The sequence below is a fragment of the Salvia miltiorrhiza genome, chromosome 2, assembly GCF_028751815.1.
Source record: "Salvia miltiorrhiza cultivar Shanhuang (shh) chromosome 2, IMPLAD_Smil_shh, whole genome shotgun sequence".
In the NCBI taxonomy this organism is placed as follows: Eukaryota; Viridiplantae; Streptophyta; class Magnoliopsida; order Lamiales; family Lamiaceae; genus Salvia; species Salvia miltiorrhiza.
Genome location: NC_080388.1, coordinates 69,494,763 through 69,510,383, shown reverse-complemented (window position 1 = coordinate 69,510,383; position 15,621 = coordinate 69,494,763). Strand labels below are relative to the sequence as shown.

The 15,621-nt window shown below is 36.1% G+C and overlaps 3 protein-coding genes across 3 annotated transcripts; 1 reads left to right on the top strand and 2 right to left on the bottom strand.

Annotated features, from left to right (window-relative positions):
- Positions 1 to 1,593: 1,593 nt before the first annotated feature.
- LOC131008704 (uncharacterized) lies at positions 1,594 to 4,477 on the bottom strand. The gene is made up of 2 exons (XM_057935716.1): positions 3,649 to 4,477; positions 1,594 to 3,072 (listed from the first exon to the last, which is right to left on the bottom strand). The coding sequence occupies exons 1-2, from the start codon at positions 3,799 to 3,801 to the stop codon at positions 1,972 to 1,974; spliced, it is 1,254 nt and encodes a 417-aa protein (XP_057791699.1). The 5' UTR covers positions 3,802 to 4,477; the 3' UTR covers positions 1,594 to 1,971.
- A 5,381-nt stretch (positions 4,478 to 9,858) lies between these two features.
- Positions 9,859 to 13,082, top strand: LOC131008711 (glucuronokinase 1-like). The gene is made up of 6 exons (XM_057935725.1): positions 9,859 to 10,304; positions 10,747 to 10,896; positions 11,706 to 11,894; positions 11,997 to 12,113; positions 12,392 to 12,552; positions 12,659 to 13,082. The coding sequence occupies exons 1-6, from the start codon at positions 10,095 to 10,097 to the stop codon at positions 12,903 to 12,905; spliced, it is 1,074 nt and encodes a 357-aa protein (XP_057791708.1). The 5' UTR covers positions 9,859 to 10,094; the 3' UTR covers positions 12,906 to 13,082.
- Positions 13,083 to 13,471: 389 nt separating this feature from the next.
- Positions 13,472 to 14,877, bottom strand: LOC131008748 (uncharacterized). The gene is made up of 2 exons (XM_057935782.1): positions 14,260 to 14,877; positions 13,472 to 14,160 (listed from the first exon to the last, which is right to left on the bottom strand). Exons 1-2 carry the CDS (start codon positions 14,641 to 14,643, stop codon positions 13,993 to 13,995), a joined length of 552 nt encoding a protein of 183 aa, XP_057791765.1. The 5' UTR covers positions 14,644 to 14,877; the 3' UTR covers positions 13,472 to 13,992.
- Positions 14,878 to 15,621: the final 744 nt, after the last annotated feature.

Here is a 15,621-nt window from a genome sequence, read left to right as displayed (position 1 = left end):
AATTCATAAAGTTGTATGGTGGTGTAGTGGTATCAATCGGTGCTTCATTTTCTACTTTGAAGGGCATGGGTTCAAAACTTAGCTACACCATTTTACCTTGTTAGTCTCTTTGGGATGGCCTAGTGGTTGGGGTGGTTGGCTGTTGTCCAAGAGGTCACAGGTTCGAATACTCTCGGCCACAATAACCACTAGGTGGGGTGTGTGTGGTTTGTATTATTTATAATGTAATTTCATCAAAAAAAAAAGTTTGAAATTCATAACGAAGCAGATAAGTTTGTTGTCAATGTCGGATTTAGAACATGTCATTATAGATTTGGGATGTCAATTAAATTTTTTTTATTTAATTTATCAAATATATATATATATATATATATATTAACTATCCCTTTTTAAATAAAATAAAAATGACAAAGTATGTAAGTCGAAGGAAGCAAATTAGAAAACGAGACAGAATAAGACAATAATAATGGGATATTCTAATATTCGTGTTCTCCACCAGATGAGATGCGTGTGGCAGGTCTTTGCAACCCCCACCATCCACATGCCAATACTTTGTTTTTAATAACGTACTCATCAAACCAACTATGTAGCTTTCTACTTCTTTATTTTCATGATATTGTTTTCTAAATTAACAAACAAGAAATTAAAATATGATGCAATCAACATAAAAAAAAATAACTGAAAAAAAAAAACAGTTGGTGGGATTTGATAGGCGAATAAATCAGCATCAATATGGCCGGGGGCGGTGCAGAAAATTAACATCACTCCACAAAAACAGTTGAGGCCAACACCAGATGCAGACAAGAGTCATTGACCAATACAAAATACAAGATATTAATTCTCATATTTTGCTTCTTTATTTGCCTATTTCATTGCTCTAGATGAAATTAATCTGAGACTATTTGAGATTAATATGTTTCATAATTATCTGAAATTGTTTTTGTCACATGGATTAATTTTGTCATATGAGAAGATCAAAACTCATGGCATTGTCTTGAAACTAAATATCTGATTATATCCTCCAATTCGAACAACCTATTGCAAGACTGGTAAGAAATAACATACGTAATTATGAAAACGAAAAAAAAAAAAAAAAAAAACATAAGAATTATTTACTAAATTCGTATCTATCCAACTGAACAGTCTATCAATCCCCAATTTCTAATAGTAATAAAAAAAAATGTTAACTAGAAATTTAACATATGTATTATACACTTTTCACATTTTAAAACTAGTTTACATAACCAACTTACTCACGAGTTAATTGATCGAGTAGTACCAAGCTCAAACTTGACTCATTTACTCACGAGCTAACCGGTCGAATAGTGCCAAGCTCAAACTTGACTCATTTAATTAACGAATTTCACTGAAAGAGCTTAAACATACTCAAGTTAATTGGTCGAGTAGTACCAAGCTCAAATTTGACTTATTTACTCACGGGCTAACCGGTCGAATAGTGCCAAGCTCAAACTTGACTCGTTTAATTAACGAATTTCACTAAAAGAGCTTAAACATATCCTCATTGCAACACATGACCAAATTTGGAAGGAGAAGCAAGAAACAGAGTTACCACAAAAAACAGAGAGAATCCCGTAGTAAAACATCAGTGCTAAAATTTCATTAGTCCTAAATCAAGAAAGTACAAGCTATAAGAATACAAAAATAAATAGCCTTTCATAGAAGAGTGAATATTTCATAAAAAGGAAACAAAAATCAAAAACAAAAAAAAACCCAAAATTATGGAGAAGCCTCTGCCCTGAGCAATGATGGCGGTTCCTATACAGCACCAAAGCCATGAAAGGCAGAAAACAGAGCAGGGCCAAAACACTAGGTGGTCAGTAATCAAATCATCATCACCATTGAAGCTCTCTTCACATCAAAATGGAACAAGCTTCTTCTCTAGGAGGGATCTTGTATACAGTATTCCCGCTCGTCCCCAAAACATGTGTGCCTCGTCTCAATCCACCGGCCTCATCTGCGCTCTCTCAAGCAGTGTCCGGGCAGAAGGTACTTGTACTTGTCCGCATTCTCCAACAGATAGGAGGGGAGATTGACGGCCGACAGAGAGTGAGGGATCGGCCCCATTGTCCCGATTATATCCCTAAAAGTGTACTCTTCGGGCAGCATGTCATACAGATCACCCCCCTTGCAGATCACTTCCTGAATCCTTTTAGGGTTCAAGAATCGGGTGAACCTCACCCGGTCGCTGTGGCTGTAGGCCTTCATCTTGAAGATGAAATCGCTCAGGTATCGGAAGCAGAAGCTACAATGCCAGCCCGAGTCCGAGAGTAGGTAGTCAGTCTGCCGGTAGTGAGCGTATTTAGTCCTCCCCTTCTGGTATCTATGGACAGAAGCTCTCCAACTGAGCTGGTGCTGCTGAAACTCAAACGAGTACAGGTAGTTCCGGAGCTGAAGGTGAAGAATCGGAGGAATATCGTCACACCACCTAAGGAGATCAATCGTGTGCCCACTAGGAATCTCATCAACATCGGACATTATCAGCAGATCATCGTCCTCTATCCCTGCAACCCTCAGAAGCTGATCAAGGGCTAGCCTCTGGTATGCTTCCTCAACAAACGGGTTCTCACCTCTCCGGAACCTCCCACCAATCTCACCATAAGTCAATCTAGGCTCAATGAATTTGAACTGGTCCCGGTGTATGGCAAAGTTGTGAGGTTTTGGTAGGCCGGTGAATGTAGAATTCGACTCAAGCAACACATACTGCGTGATGTAAGGGTATAGCTCCTTCCATCGGATGGTAAGCATGTCAACCTCGTTGCTGAACAAGACTGCATCATACACACGCCTCGGGAACTCACGGATGCCCCAACCGTGGAGCTTGCAGAGAGTGGTCATCGACACATTTTGATTGTAGTAGTGAGTTAGAGGGATGAAGGGCTTCGGGGGAGACTCCCATAGGGGCCGGAGGAAGTAGGTGAGTTTCTGGCCGTGGCAATATATGGTGAAGACCCCTGCCGGGGCAATGAGGAGGAAGAAGAAAACTACTCTGAAATCTACACCGTGGAGGAAGCAACGGAGTCTCGACATGGTTACAAATGATGGGGAAGCTTGCTGCATATAAAAACAAGTTGTGCCTAAGATCAATTCAATCCCAATATCAGAATACTAGATCATTCATAACCTCAATACTATCAGCACCAAAGTTTTTACTAATTTTGGGGATTTTTTTGGCCTTATGTATGAATCACAAAAATGTTCATCATGATCATATACAATAAAGAGCCAAAATTCAAGCAATTTTCAAGGTGAAAGATACTAACAAATCAACAGCTTCTACCCTTTCACCTTCCTCAACTCGAATGCAATGAAACACACACACATGCATATATAAATACCAACCATAATGAGGATCACCAATAGAGAATTTCTCTGCAATAAACTAAATAGAATACCCCTCAAAAGGCAATGCATCAATGCAGAAAACCTAGACTACATATGATTCTCCAATAGATACGCCAGAAATTTGCAAACAAACTCACAAAAAAAATCAATAAATTAAGCGAAGAATTCAAATTCAAAAATAACATTAAATTGCAGCTTTTGTTATCATTGAAGAGAGAAAGAATTTATGCACAAAAATCGAATTAGCAAATTGAAAGGGATTGTATAACGGAAAAGGTAGCATACCTCGTCACAATCATCTTCGCATATCTCATCACTTTTTTTGGAAGTATAATAACCATCAGAAATCATCCGGGCGCAAGCTTTCTCTCTCTCAATGTTCATACAGCTTTCCTTTCTCTCTCTAATCCCTCTTCCTCTCCGTGAAGAATTACACATCAAAACAAAAAATCCAGATCACATAATTGAAGAAACTACTGAAAAACACACAAAATTTGGGGGAATTGAAGCGAACTCTTCTTGTTCTTAAAAACACCCCATTTTCGTAGACGAAAAAAGGGCTGGTTTTTAATTTCTCCCAAGATTCAATTGGCGTATTATTTGTGTTTGGCCTTTTTCAAAATATTCTGAAACTGCTCGTCTTCTTCTTCTCGTCTTTCTCTCTCATGAGGGTTGTTGCAGTTTTTTCAGAGAGGGAAAGAGAGAGGGAAAGAAGGGGAAAACAAATATGCAGAGGAAAATCTTTCGACTTCCTATGTTTACTCAAAAACAAGAATTATCCATGATTGAATATCCATAATAATCCCATATAGTTATTACAGATAGGTATAACATTGGATGATTTTGGAAAGTTGAAGCAAAAATATGCGGATGACCGCATGGTACGTTGTTCTAACAATTTTACAATTTTGTCCCAATCCTAAACACCATCACCATCACCTTCTTCTTCTTCTTCTTTTTGTAATAAATATAAATCCATCAAAAATAAAGTCTCCGAGTTTATTAGAAAATATTTGCACATATTTGATCTATACAGATATTATGACGTATGAGTTACCTCAGAAAAAAGGATATTATGATGTATGAGATTATAGTATTAAATATCCATGTCCCCGAGATTGAAGAGTTTGATTTGAGTATCACTTATAGTGAAATAAGATAAGATAATGACATTATTGTATTTTTTTTTTTTTTTTGAAACCAATGACATTATTGTATGAAAAATAAATGAAATTAGTGGCGTGTGTCAGATATTTATGAATCGAGATTTGAGAGTAGTAGTACAACTTTTTGATAAAATGGTCGTATATTTTTTTTTTTTTGAGGTAGAACGAGAAACTATATTAAATCACGCGAAGCAATATCTGTGAGCCAAGCAGGAAAGCTTGACTTCCAGATCATTACACCAGAAGAAGAAGCGGCAAAGTTCGCCAAACAATGTGCCGCCCGATTAGCTTATCTCCGGGCATGGCAAAAATCAAGGACAATGTGGTGTTTCGCATGAGCAAACGCCTCAAAAAGGTCGTCGCAAAGAGAGTCAGTTCCTCCTCGATCCTCATGAAGCACGTGCACAGCAAGAAGGGAGTCGGTGAAGACCAGCAGCGGACCAAGCTCATTCTCCAAACAAAATCCAATGCCAAGCAACAAAGCATGGAGTTCGCCCATCAGTACGGTCTCCGTCCTCCCCACACGGTGAGCAGCCGCTGCCACAATCCTTAAATGGTCGTATATTATAAACTGCAACATTTTTTTAGGCCCAAACTACCACTTTTTTTTATTCTGGAATACTTCGCTGTGACAATTCACTTGTGCCAGTTTTCTTTTTGAACCATTCCACGTATTTTTTTTTAATAAATAAATTTTTGCTATATTAAATATAAATTCATATATTTTACACTGTAATATTATCGTATTTTATGTTATTTTTCTTAATAATTGTACCAAAAAGAACTAAGTCAAGAGAGAGGGGAGAGAAGGAGTATGAATTTCGATTGATTCATATTTAAAATATGAATTATGCAAATTTATGTTTGAATAAATTTATTGTACTTAAAAGCTGAATAAAATTTGATGCGAAAATATATATGTATTTATTTTTTTGCCATACGAGTTGAAATTGTCAATTTTATTAAAAAAAAAATAGACTCAAAATGTTGTTATTTTTTTTAAGAATAAAGATATTTCTTCCATCTCACTTTAATAGGCTCACTTCTTTTGAGTACAGATATTAATAAACTTACTTGTTAAGATGAAAGTGGTGTGATCCACACCAATTAAATACATTTTTTTACTCAAAATGGAAAACGGGCATATTCTAGTGGGACGTCCCAAAAAGAAAAATGAGCATTTTAGAGTGAATAGAGGAAGTAACTTTTTAGGAGGGAGGGACACATGTTTTAAAACACAAATATATAAATGTGAAAAATAAGGTTGAATAGGGTATTTGAGAGTTATGAAAAGGTTAAAAGTATGATAAATGGGAAATTAATTATGGTACGTACTGTTCAAAATAGCAAATAATATTTTTTTTGGGACGGACTAAAAAAGAAAATTAAAATTATTTAAGGGACTAATGAAGTAATATTTTGAACTTATATGACATTAATAAAATGTTCACCTTTACACATGTAATTTCTTGTTTTAAATTTAGAGCGATCCTACTCAACTTTCAAGTACTTGAAAAATTGTTGTGGACAAAGTTGATGTAGTTTTTGTAATAATTGATCAAAGTTGATGGTTTGAGATAAAATTTAAAAAATGGCGATAATTTAAGATATTGTATTTGAATACTAGGTTAACTATAGTTTATAGTCTAAATTTTGGATCGATTATAAAAATGCTTCGCCCTTTAAAATATTTCAAAAATAATCGGACCTTTGGGCACTAGTTGTAATATGACATGGACCTATAATTTTTGGGCTTGAAATTCTAGTGTGGAATGTCCAAAGTAAATATTCCGCGTCTAAAAAAAAGTAAATATTCTGAATTTTTTAAATTACATTAAAAATATATTTTCTACATTGATATTAAAAATTTAAAATAATGTGATTTTGATGCGCAAGAAAATATAGATATATTTGTACGTAAATAAATTAGAATATTTATCTCATAAGTATTTAAAACCTTTCAAGTGTGAATTTCCAACCCGTGGATCATATATATTTTTAAATGGGGTGATTCTATTCACAGCCCCCTTTTTACTCCATATAGCCACTCATATAAAATAATAATAAAAAATAATTATAAAATTACAATTTTATCCTTAATTTATATACCTCAAATTAAATATAATTTATTTTGTAGTGGAATCTAATATGCAGATAGTAGTTTTGCGAAAATATAATTAGGAGACAACTCAGAGATGAGATTCAATTCCTATATAAGAGACAGGTTTTCGAAGCTAGTTAGCTTCATGTTCCTCACATTTTGCTTCATTTTATCAGCAAACTATAAAATTTATTTTTTTGTATATGGAGTTCTATTACAGTTCTATTAAATAACAACGAATATAGAGAGAGAAGCATATGTGCATAAAAAAATTAGAGATTATACAGTTCTGCATCTGCATCAAAAAATTACAAGTTCATTGGCTTTACCAGATTAGGATTCTCAATTTGAATAACAAACAGAGCTACAAGCAATCTTTTCTTCAGTGGTGGAAGAATGGCAGCGGCCAGTCGGCTTCCTTTTACCTATTTTATCTCACTCTTGCTCGTAATTGTATAATTAGAGAGAGAAGCAGATTCAAGAAAATTTATTTTTGAGAGACTCATTTGTTGGTGTATGAGCTATGACTACATAGACAAAATTTATACATATTGCAAACGATGTTCCTCCGTTTTGGCCATTGCTATTGGCTGATAGCACCCATGGCAGTTTTGCTCGCCATTATTGTTGTTCGGACCGTGAGAGGGCAAAGGCGATGCCTTCATTGAAATTGAAGGCGGAATCGGTCGCCGAAAATCGAGGGAAGAGGCGGTCGCCGGAAATCGAGGGAGGAGGCGGTGGTAGATTTAGGGATCGAAAGTTTCAAATAGATATGAGAGACGTGAGTCAGGGAACTAGAGACGAGGGAGGAGGCTGACGGCGGCGTCGGCGCCCCTGCCACTGCTGTTTGTCGGAAATATAAAGGGGGCATCGGCGGAGGATTTAGGAACAAGGGTGGGTCGGTGTCTCTTTGTGTGTGTGTGTTCTGGATCGCGAGAAAGAGGTTAGAAGGAGAGAAGGAGAGGCGCCGATGGTGGTGGTTGAAGCAGCGGCGACCTTCGCCGGAATAGAAAGAAACGGCTATGGTAGATTTGGAAAGAAGGTGAGGAGGTTCTGCACTTCTGCAAATTGAGGCTATACATGTTAGATATTTAGGAAGAAAGGGATGAGTTTCTGTGGGGGCTATACACGTTAGCTGCAAAAATAAATTTGTAGGTCAAAATAGTAAATCTGTATATATTTTTTAATATTATTTTATATAAGGGGTTATAGGGAGTAAAATGGGGACTGTGAATAGAATTACCTTTAAATATCATAGAAACATGTCGGGCTTATTTGGCCCAAATGCATCGGACATCTTCGGCCCGATGCTTAGATAACCCATATGTGGTTTAGCGATTGTGATCTTGAATCCAACTTGTTTGTTCATTATTCATGATTTTATCCTAAGATGGTGATGATTGATTCATAAAAATAAAGTAAAAAATCAGTCACAAGTTAAGTGCAGCTTAAAAAAAATCAAAATTTGCAATAATAATAATAATAATGAATGGCTCATCAGTTGACTTCTGATTCACAGATGACACAAAAATTCTGGTTGTTTATGATTAATTAATTAATTATGGTTTGCTACATGCTATCTGCCCATAATGTGTAATTATTGACTATGACCTTCAAACAAGCTCTCTAATGGAATGTATCTTTAGGTATCAAAATTAGCTAATAGCTATATAGCCTATATTAATGTTTCTTGGCCTACAAAGGAAATACACAGATGTTGCTTCTTCTTTTTTTTTTTTTTTTTCTTTTTTCTTTTTTTTAGCACATTGGAATTGATGTGCAAGAAATCTTCTGGAACGAAACTTAAATGTCTAAGCAAAGCTCTGGTACCATTGTTGTGGAAAGAGCACTGACTAATAATTATAAATTCACTCTAATATTGGTGGTACGAAATATTAGTGGCAACAATATAAGAATATATCTCAATCTTCTATTCAATCAAGCAACAAAAATGAGAAATCAACACCAACAAATAAACAGCTAAGATCGGCAAACAAGTTTCATTGAATTCTTTTAATCAAATTCAGCCAATTTAGGCATATGATGTTATATTAGGTAGAGAATTACACGAAATTATGTAAAATAATACTCCAGCCGTCTATAAAAATTGTAGTACTATTATTTATATTTTCATCCATTCACAAAAATTGTACTAGTAATTTTTTTTCATAAATCACCTTTTGTGTTTTAAATCTCATTCATGTTCAATATTTTCAAAATATTCAACATGCTAATTTTGATGGGCCTCCTTTTATACTTTATACACATATTTTAACTATTTATTAAAATTCGTATCATGTAATTTACACTTTAATTTTTGTAAACGGAGAAAGTAATAGTAATAAATACGAAAGGAATTCCAAAATTAAATATACACCAAAAGCCATTTATATCTATCGGTGAAAGGGGGCTTTTGCTATCAAATAGTAACAACTTTCCTTCCTACCATTTTGAACATGGATTAGTAAATACTCCATCCGTCTATGAAAATTATGGTAATATTTGTTGAATTTTATGTACCAGGTAAATGATATTATCATTATGTGAAAATGAGTGGTTGATGTTGAATTAAGTATAGATTATGTGTAGATTTTTTTATAAATAAATTATACTTAAAAGGGTAAAAAGGTAAAGATAAAATATAGAATTATATCCTAAAAATAAAGTACTTATCATATACTCCCTCCGTCCGCTAAAAGTGGACCACTTTTACTATATCGGACGTCCGCAAAGAGTATACCACTTTCCTTTTATAGAAATGGTCCCACCATCCACTTTAATCTTTTATCCTTACAAACACTCTTTATTTACAAAAAAATCACCCCAAATTCAATCTCAACCACACATCTCATAAAGTGGTGAGACCCTTTCTCCACTACATCAAAATTATCACCAATTTTATTAAATCTCGTGCCTAGCCAAAGTGGTCCACTTTTGGCGGACGGAGGGAGTACTGTTTAACAAACACTCGAATATTAAAAATATCATAATTTTAATGGACAGAGAATATAAATAAGAGAGTTTAGAGTGTAATTGGCCAAGTGATACAAAAGTGATGGATAAAATTGAAAAATTGGCTACGAATATTTTAATTATTGACACATTTCCCCACTTATATATTTAATCAGTTTTATAGAATTGCACACATTTTTTCAGAAAAAAAAAAAGAAAGAAAAAGAATTACACACATTAAGCCCTATAAATAACTCGAATGTGGACTTATCAATTAGACACAAAGTTTTATAGTATATTAATATGTTTATTTTTGTCAATTTTGAGAGTCCTAAGTTAGTATGTAGGGATGAAATAGAAAAGACTTCATGTAGCGTACACGTTCAAATATAGATGATTATCCAACAAAGAGTCAAACACACTAAATGTGTGTATTTGTGTGTGAAACTCGAGCACATGTATAAATAGGCAGCAGCTGCAGAGCCAGAGTTGGGAAATTGAGGTTGATAAAAATGGCGACTGATGAAAATGCAGTGATCGAGCACAGAGCGTATGCTCGGGTGGGTTTGTTGGGCAATCCCAGCGACGTCTACTACGGGCGCACGATATCATTCAGCCTTGGAAACTTCTGGGCTTCTGTCAAGCTCCAGCCTTCCGATAATTTGATGATCCTTCCTCACCCCGCCCATGATCTAGTTCAATTCGACTCTCTCACTCACTTGGTTCTTTTCTATTCTTCCTTTTCTTATGTTTTTGGCTTTTATCTGGGAATGTGTGTGTTTGGATTGAGTTTGGGTGTTGGGGTTTATTGAAATTGTACCATCTTTAGTTAGAATTTTCTGCTTGTGGTTTTAATCTTGGTGATTGAATTTTAGCTGGATGTGAATGATGTTATGGGCTGATGTTGATTATCTTGAAATTCTTTTTTTCTCGGTTGAATATTATTTGTGATGTAGATCTGGATGATTTGTTGGAAATGAGATAAATTGAGAGAGAATATAATCTAATTGTGGTTACCTATAATTGGGATCTTGCAAATGATAGATTTTGATTCAATGCTGTAACTTTCCTTGTGTATTGTATTGATGGATAATTGTTTTGTCGAACTTTGTTTGAAAGGGGGATGATTTTTAGAGGGGCTGCTGTGTGTTTCTGTTTGTGTAGGTTAATCGGCTCCAGACCGATGGTTACTATGGAGGGGTACGTCTGCTCATGGCGATCTGTAAAATCTTTCACAACCATTGCAAGGAAAACAAAATTAGTTTACGTGAGGGGAATTTTAAGTTGTCTTATGATACCAACATACCTCGCCAGGTATTGCTTATGATCTTCCCTGTTCGTACTTGTTGTGATCCAGTCTCTAGGAATTGTACAATGTGATTTGGATGTCTTGATCTATGGTTCATCGTGCTTTATGTGATTGGTATGCTCTTGCTCTTCATGGCATCTGAAGACGATATGAGCAGAATATTGAGCTTTCGCCACTTCCTAGTTAATCTAGAAATGACATAAAATACTATGTTTAAATTCAAACTCTCGCTTTTGGCTCAGGAGATTCAGTAGGCAGTATGGAAGATATAGGATTTAGGATATCATGCAATCTTGGAACATAAGAGGCACCGAGGTCAAAAGTCACGATGTAGCAGGTTCTTAATCAGCACGAGTTTAAGCTCATTTAAGGTTTAACCTCCTCACATTCTCCGTTTCATTTCTAAATGTGGAACTGGTGACATGTTTTAATTTAGGGGGCTCTTTTATGTGGCATAATATGTTCAGATGAAGGTTTTGATCTGGATATAAGTACCATCTTACGGATTTTGACCCCGTGAGATGGTCTAACAAAATTGTGTTGTCTTAAAGCGCAGCAATAATTTTCTTTATGTTCGTTGCTTTACCAAAGAGCTCAACAGTTCTAATACAATATATTATTGAATTCAGTAATCAACTTCCTCTGTTCTTATTTCTCCTGTAACCAAACCATTGTTTGCTTGCTGTATATTCCAAGAAATGCACGATCTTAGCTGTAGTTTAGTTTAACACTAATATTACGTTTACGTATGCCATTGTTTATTATTTTTTATACTCCTGCGCTCAGCTATATTTTTTCTTTTGAATTGTATTAGACTGGGCTTTCTGGTTCTAGTGCTATTGTATGTGCTGCTCTTAGCTGCCTTCTTGACTTCTACAAAGTCAGGCATCTAATAAAAGTTGAAGTCCGGCCAAACCTTATCCTTAATGCAGAGAAAGAACTCGGTATCGTTGCTGGACTTCAGGACAGGGTAGCCCAGGTCTATGGAGGCCTCGTCTACATGGTATGCATTTTAACTGATGTTTCCTATTATCCTTGGAGTGGAATTATCTTCATCCATCCCTTAATGTATTTTCTTGTAAAATTTGGTTTCGGGGAGGATTAGGATTTTGACAAGAAACTCATGGAGGATTTAGGACATGGAAACTATATGCCCATGGATCTGGATCTTCTGCCACCGCTCTACCTCATCTATGCAGAGAACCCAAGCGACTCTGGAAAGGTAATAATCTTATCATCGGATGCCTTTCTGTTCTCGGTCTCTCATCCAAAGTAGTAAAAACTCAGAAGCAAGTTTTGCATGTAAAGGTTTCATCTGCTGTTGAGAAGAACACATAGGAGTATAAATTTGACTCAGTTTCTCGAATACATCTGATCAATCACTTATATTTCCTGTGTTTAATCTCTATGTGCGTGTGACATTTAAGTCGTATGTAGAATATCTCAATCATATATGGTGACGAAGTGCATATGATTATTATTATTATTATTATACAACAGATGCATAGTACAGTCAGACAAAGGTGGTTAAATGGTGATGAGTTCATTATATCATCGATGGAGAAGGTTGCAAATATTGCATTAGAAGGAAGGACAGCGTTGATTGAAAAGGACTACGCTAAACTCGCAGCCCTCATGAACCAGAACTTTGATTTGCGAAGGTAAGGCTTCTAAACGAAAGCTTCAACTCACACACACACACACGCACGCACACATCCATGCTAGCACGTGTTAAGTAGTGCTAATTCAAGTTGGTATTCTGCTCAGAGAAATGTTTGGCGATGAAGCTCTTGGAGCTATGAACATAGAGATGGTTGAAATCGCTAGGCGAATAGGTGCTGCATCAAAGTTTACAGGCAGTGGAGGCGCTGTCGTCGTGTTCTGCCCTCAAGGTTCTTCACAAGCAAGCCTTTTGGAGGATGCATGCAAGGCAGCTGGTTTTGCCTTCCAACCACTTCAAATCATGCCATCTTTGCTAAATCAAGAGGATCTTGAAACTATGTCATCAAGATGAAATACAAATGCACTTATCTCCCCCTTGCTTTTCTATAGTCCCATGATTTGACTAAGGTTTTATGCAATATTGTTAAGACTTTGTAAAACAACAAGAAGGGTATTTTGTAATTGCTCAAATTTATATTCTTGAACTGTGGGAAACCACAATAAAATTTTCAACTGCCGTTACAAATCACAATCGTTTTATTTTTTATGCACTTGATAACTTGCAATTGGTAAAGTGGATAGAAGATCTTAGTTACAATCAAACATATCTTATTAGCCCTTTCTTTATGCATGTGTCATGCCATTCAACTTTGACCCAAGTAATAATTTGGCAATGATTTCATCCAATTGAAAGAAGTATGACTACATTGAAAATTTTAAAAGAATTTACCTTGTCATTGTTTTCGCTAAAATGAAATGTGAATGTGTGCAGCCCACGAACTTTAGAACTTTATTCCAAGAGAAGTGAGAAGGGAATAGTCCCAGAATTGAAGAAAAGGGCTTCAATGAATATATCCATAAATCACACAAAATAATTGGACTCTGCAATCAAGAATATTTCAGTATAACATATAAAGCTAATGAAAAATATAGGCTTAACATTACTTAATACAGTTGCCACAGTTAGAAACAGACTGAGACAAAGACAATAAACTTCAAATAGTAATACACCCTGTGAAATGAGAAAAGAATTTTGGGCATAAGCTGATCATACAACACCCTAACATGATCAACACCTTTCTCAGAAAAATCACATTTAGATGAGATCATTGCTTACAAAATCTAACATCTAACCAAAAGCAAATCTGCATATAAATCATACAAAGCTTCATATGAACACCTTAATCCGCCATCGGACCGCCACCACCACCACCCGATGGAGATACTTGAAGACATCAAGAAATGCCCAACCAGAAATGTCATCCATCATTTCACAATGTTCTTGCTCAAAGATCAACTACATCCCATGAATCCTAGTTTATACAGCTAAGAAGCAACTCAACAATTCAACACATCTGCGGCCATTGTACAGTTTCTCCTAATTGCTATTTTTTTTCCAATCAGAAAAATAATCAAAACTTTTACACTTACAGAGATGCCTATTGATCATCATCACCTAATGCAGCCATGAGCTCGTGCGGCGACGGAACCCAAATCGGTAGGTCTATTAGCTGCTGCTTTAATCTCTCCTCTTGTGCACTGCACAGCCCTTCAGCTACATCGCACAAATTCGATACGCACCCAATTATTGCCTCCTGTGCTTCAACCTACAGTTCCAAATTACAGAAAATTGACCTAATTAGAAAAAAAAAATAGAAGCTTTCAGAAACTAAATGTGGAGCTACTGATGCAGCTCCGGCGAGTACCTGAGAGAGAAGATCATCGACGAGTCTTCGGCGAGAGGAATCCGCCGCGGAAGGCTCGCCGGAGCTTGAAGCCCCATCAGAAGACGTCGTGGGATGCAGCTCCTGACGCTCCATCGACTGCGTAGTAGCGTTCTGCTCCATTGCCGTCAACGTATTCGACAAAAGTTCCCACCGGCTGATCTCTTCCAAATACCTCTCCCTCAACTTCAGCAGGGCCCTCTTCCTTCGCTCAAGGCGGTGCTTCCGCTCAGCCTCCGGATCCGGCGGCGGAGGGGCGGCGACGGCGGGTTCGAGGCGGGGGCGCTTTTTGCGCTTGCAGACGAAGCCGTCGATGTTTATGAGCTCCCAGTCGTCGGGATTGTGGCAGCCGGCTTCACTGGCCATAGCTACAAGCGGAAATTTTCGGTTCGTAAATGCAGGGAAATTGAGCCAACGAAATTTTTCAAAAGATCGCAAATTTTTTGACCGCTAAACCTTGAAAATCAATTTTTTTTCTTTTTCTTTTTTCGTGGAAGCTTAAAAGTGTCGGATATTCTCATTTTCGCCCCTTCCTTTACTGAAAACCAAGGTTTGGTCCCTCAATAATAGGAATTTATAGTATAGAGACATATCGAATTAAGTGACATTTTAATTGATGAGCTCTTTTTGTGAGACATGGTAATAATCTAAATAATAATTGTAGGATTGGGGCTAAAAGCCTAAAATTTAATGCTACTTTCTTTTTCATTTTTATAGAGGGTTTTGTTGCGAAATCAATTTTACTAATGTTGTTAAAGGTCAAAAAATGTTATGAATAAATTTAATACTCCCTCCGTCCATGAAAGAACTTCCTAGGAGGGAGTGGCACGGGTTTTAAGAAAAAATATTGTTGAGTGGATAAAAGGTAGTTGAGTGTATTGGGAGTGTTGAAAAGGTGTTATAATTAATATTGAGAGTTGTGAAAAGTGAAAAGTAAGAGAATTATAAGTGGTGGGGTATAGTCCAAAAATAGGTAGGAAGTTCTTTTGTGGACGTCCCAAAATGAAAAGATATGAAGTTCTTTCGTGGACGGATGGAGTATTTATTGTCATAACTAACTTTACGTTTTATGATATGCGAAAAATGTAGCCATGGTATATATCATTTATTTAGACTTGCTAATTTATTTATCTTTATTCTTCCATTCGAAATATATAAAACTTAAACAATTCGTCCCTCAATTTTATAATTATTTGGTTATAGTGAGTGAAGTATAATTAAATGATTGAGTATAATGTGAGTGAAGTAAAAGTCTCACATTTATGAGAGTGTTAGAGCATCCGCAATGGGCTTACTTGATAGTGGGGAACCACATTGAGTAAGTAGTGCTGCATTGGGGTTACT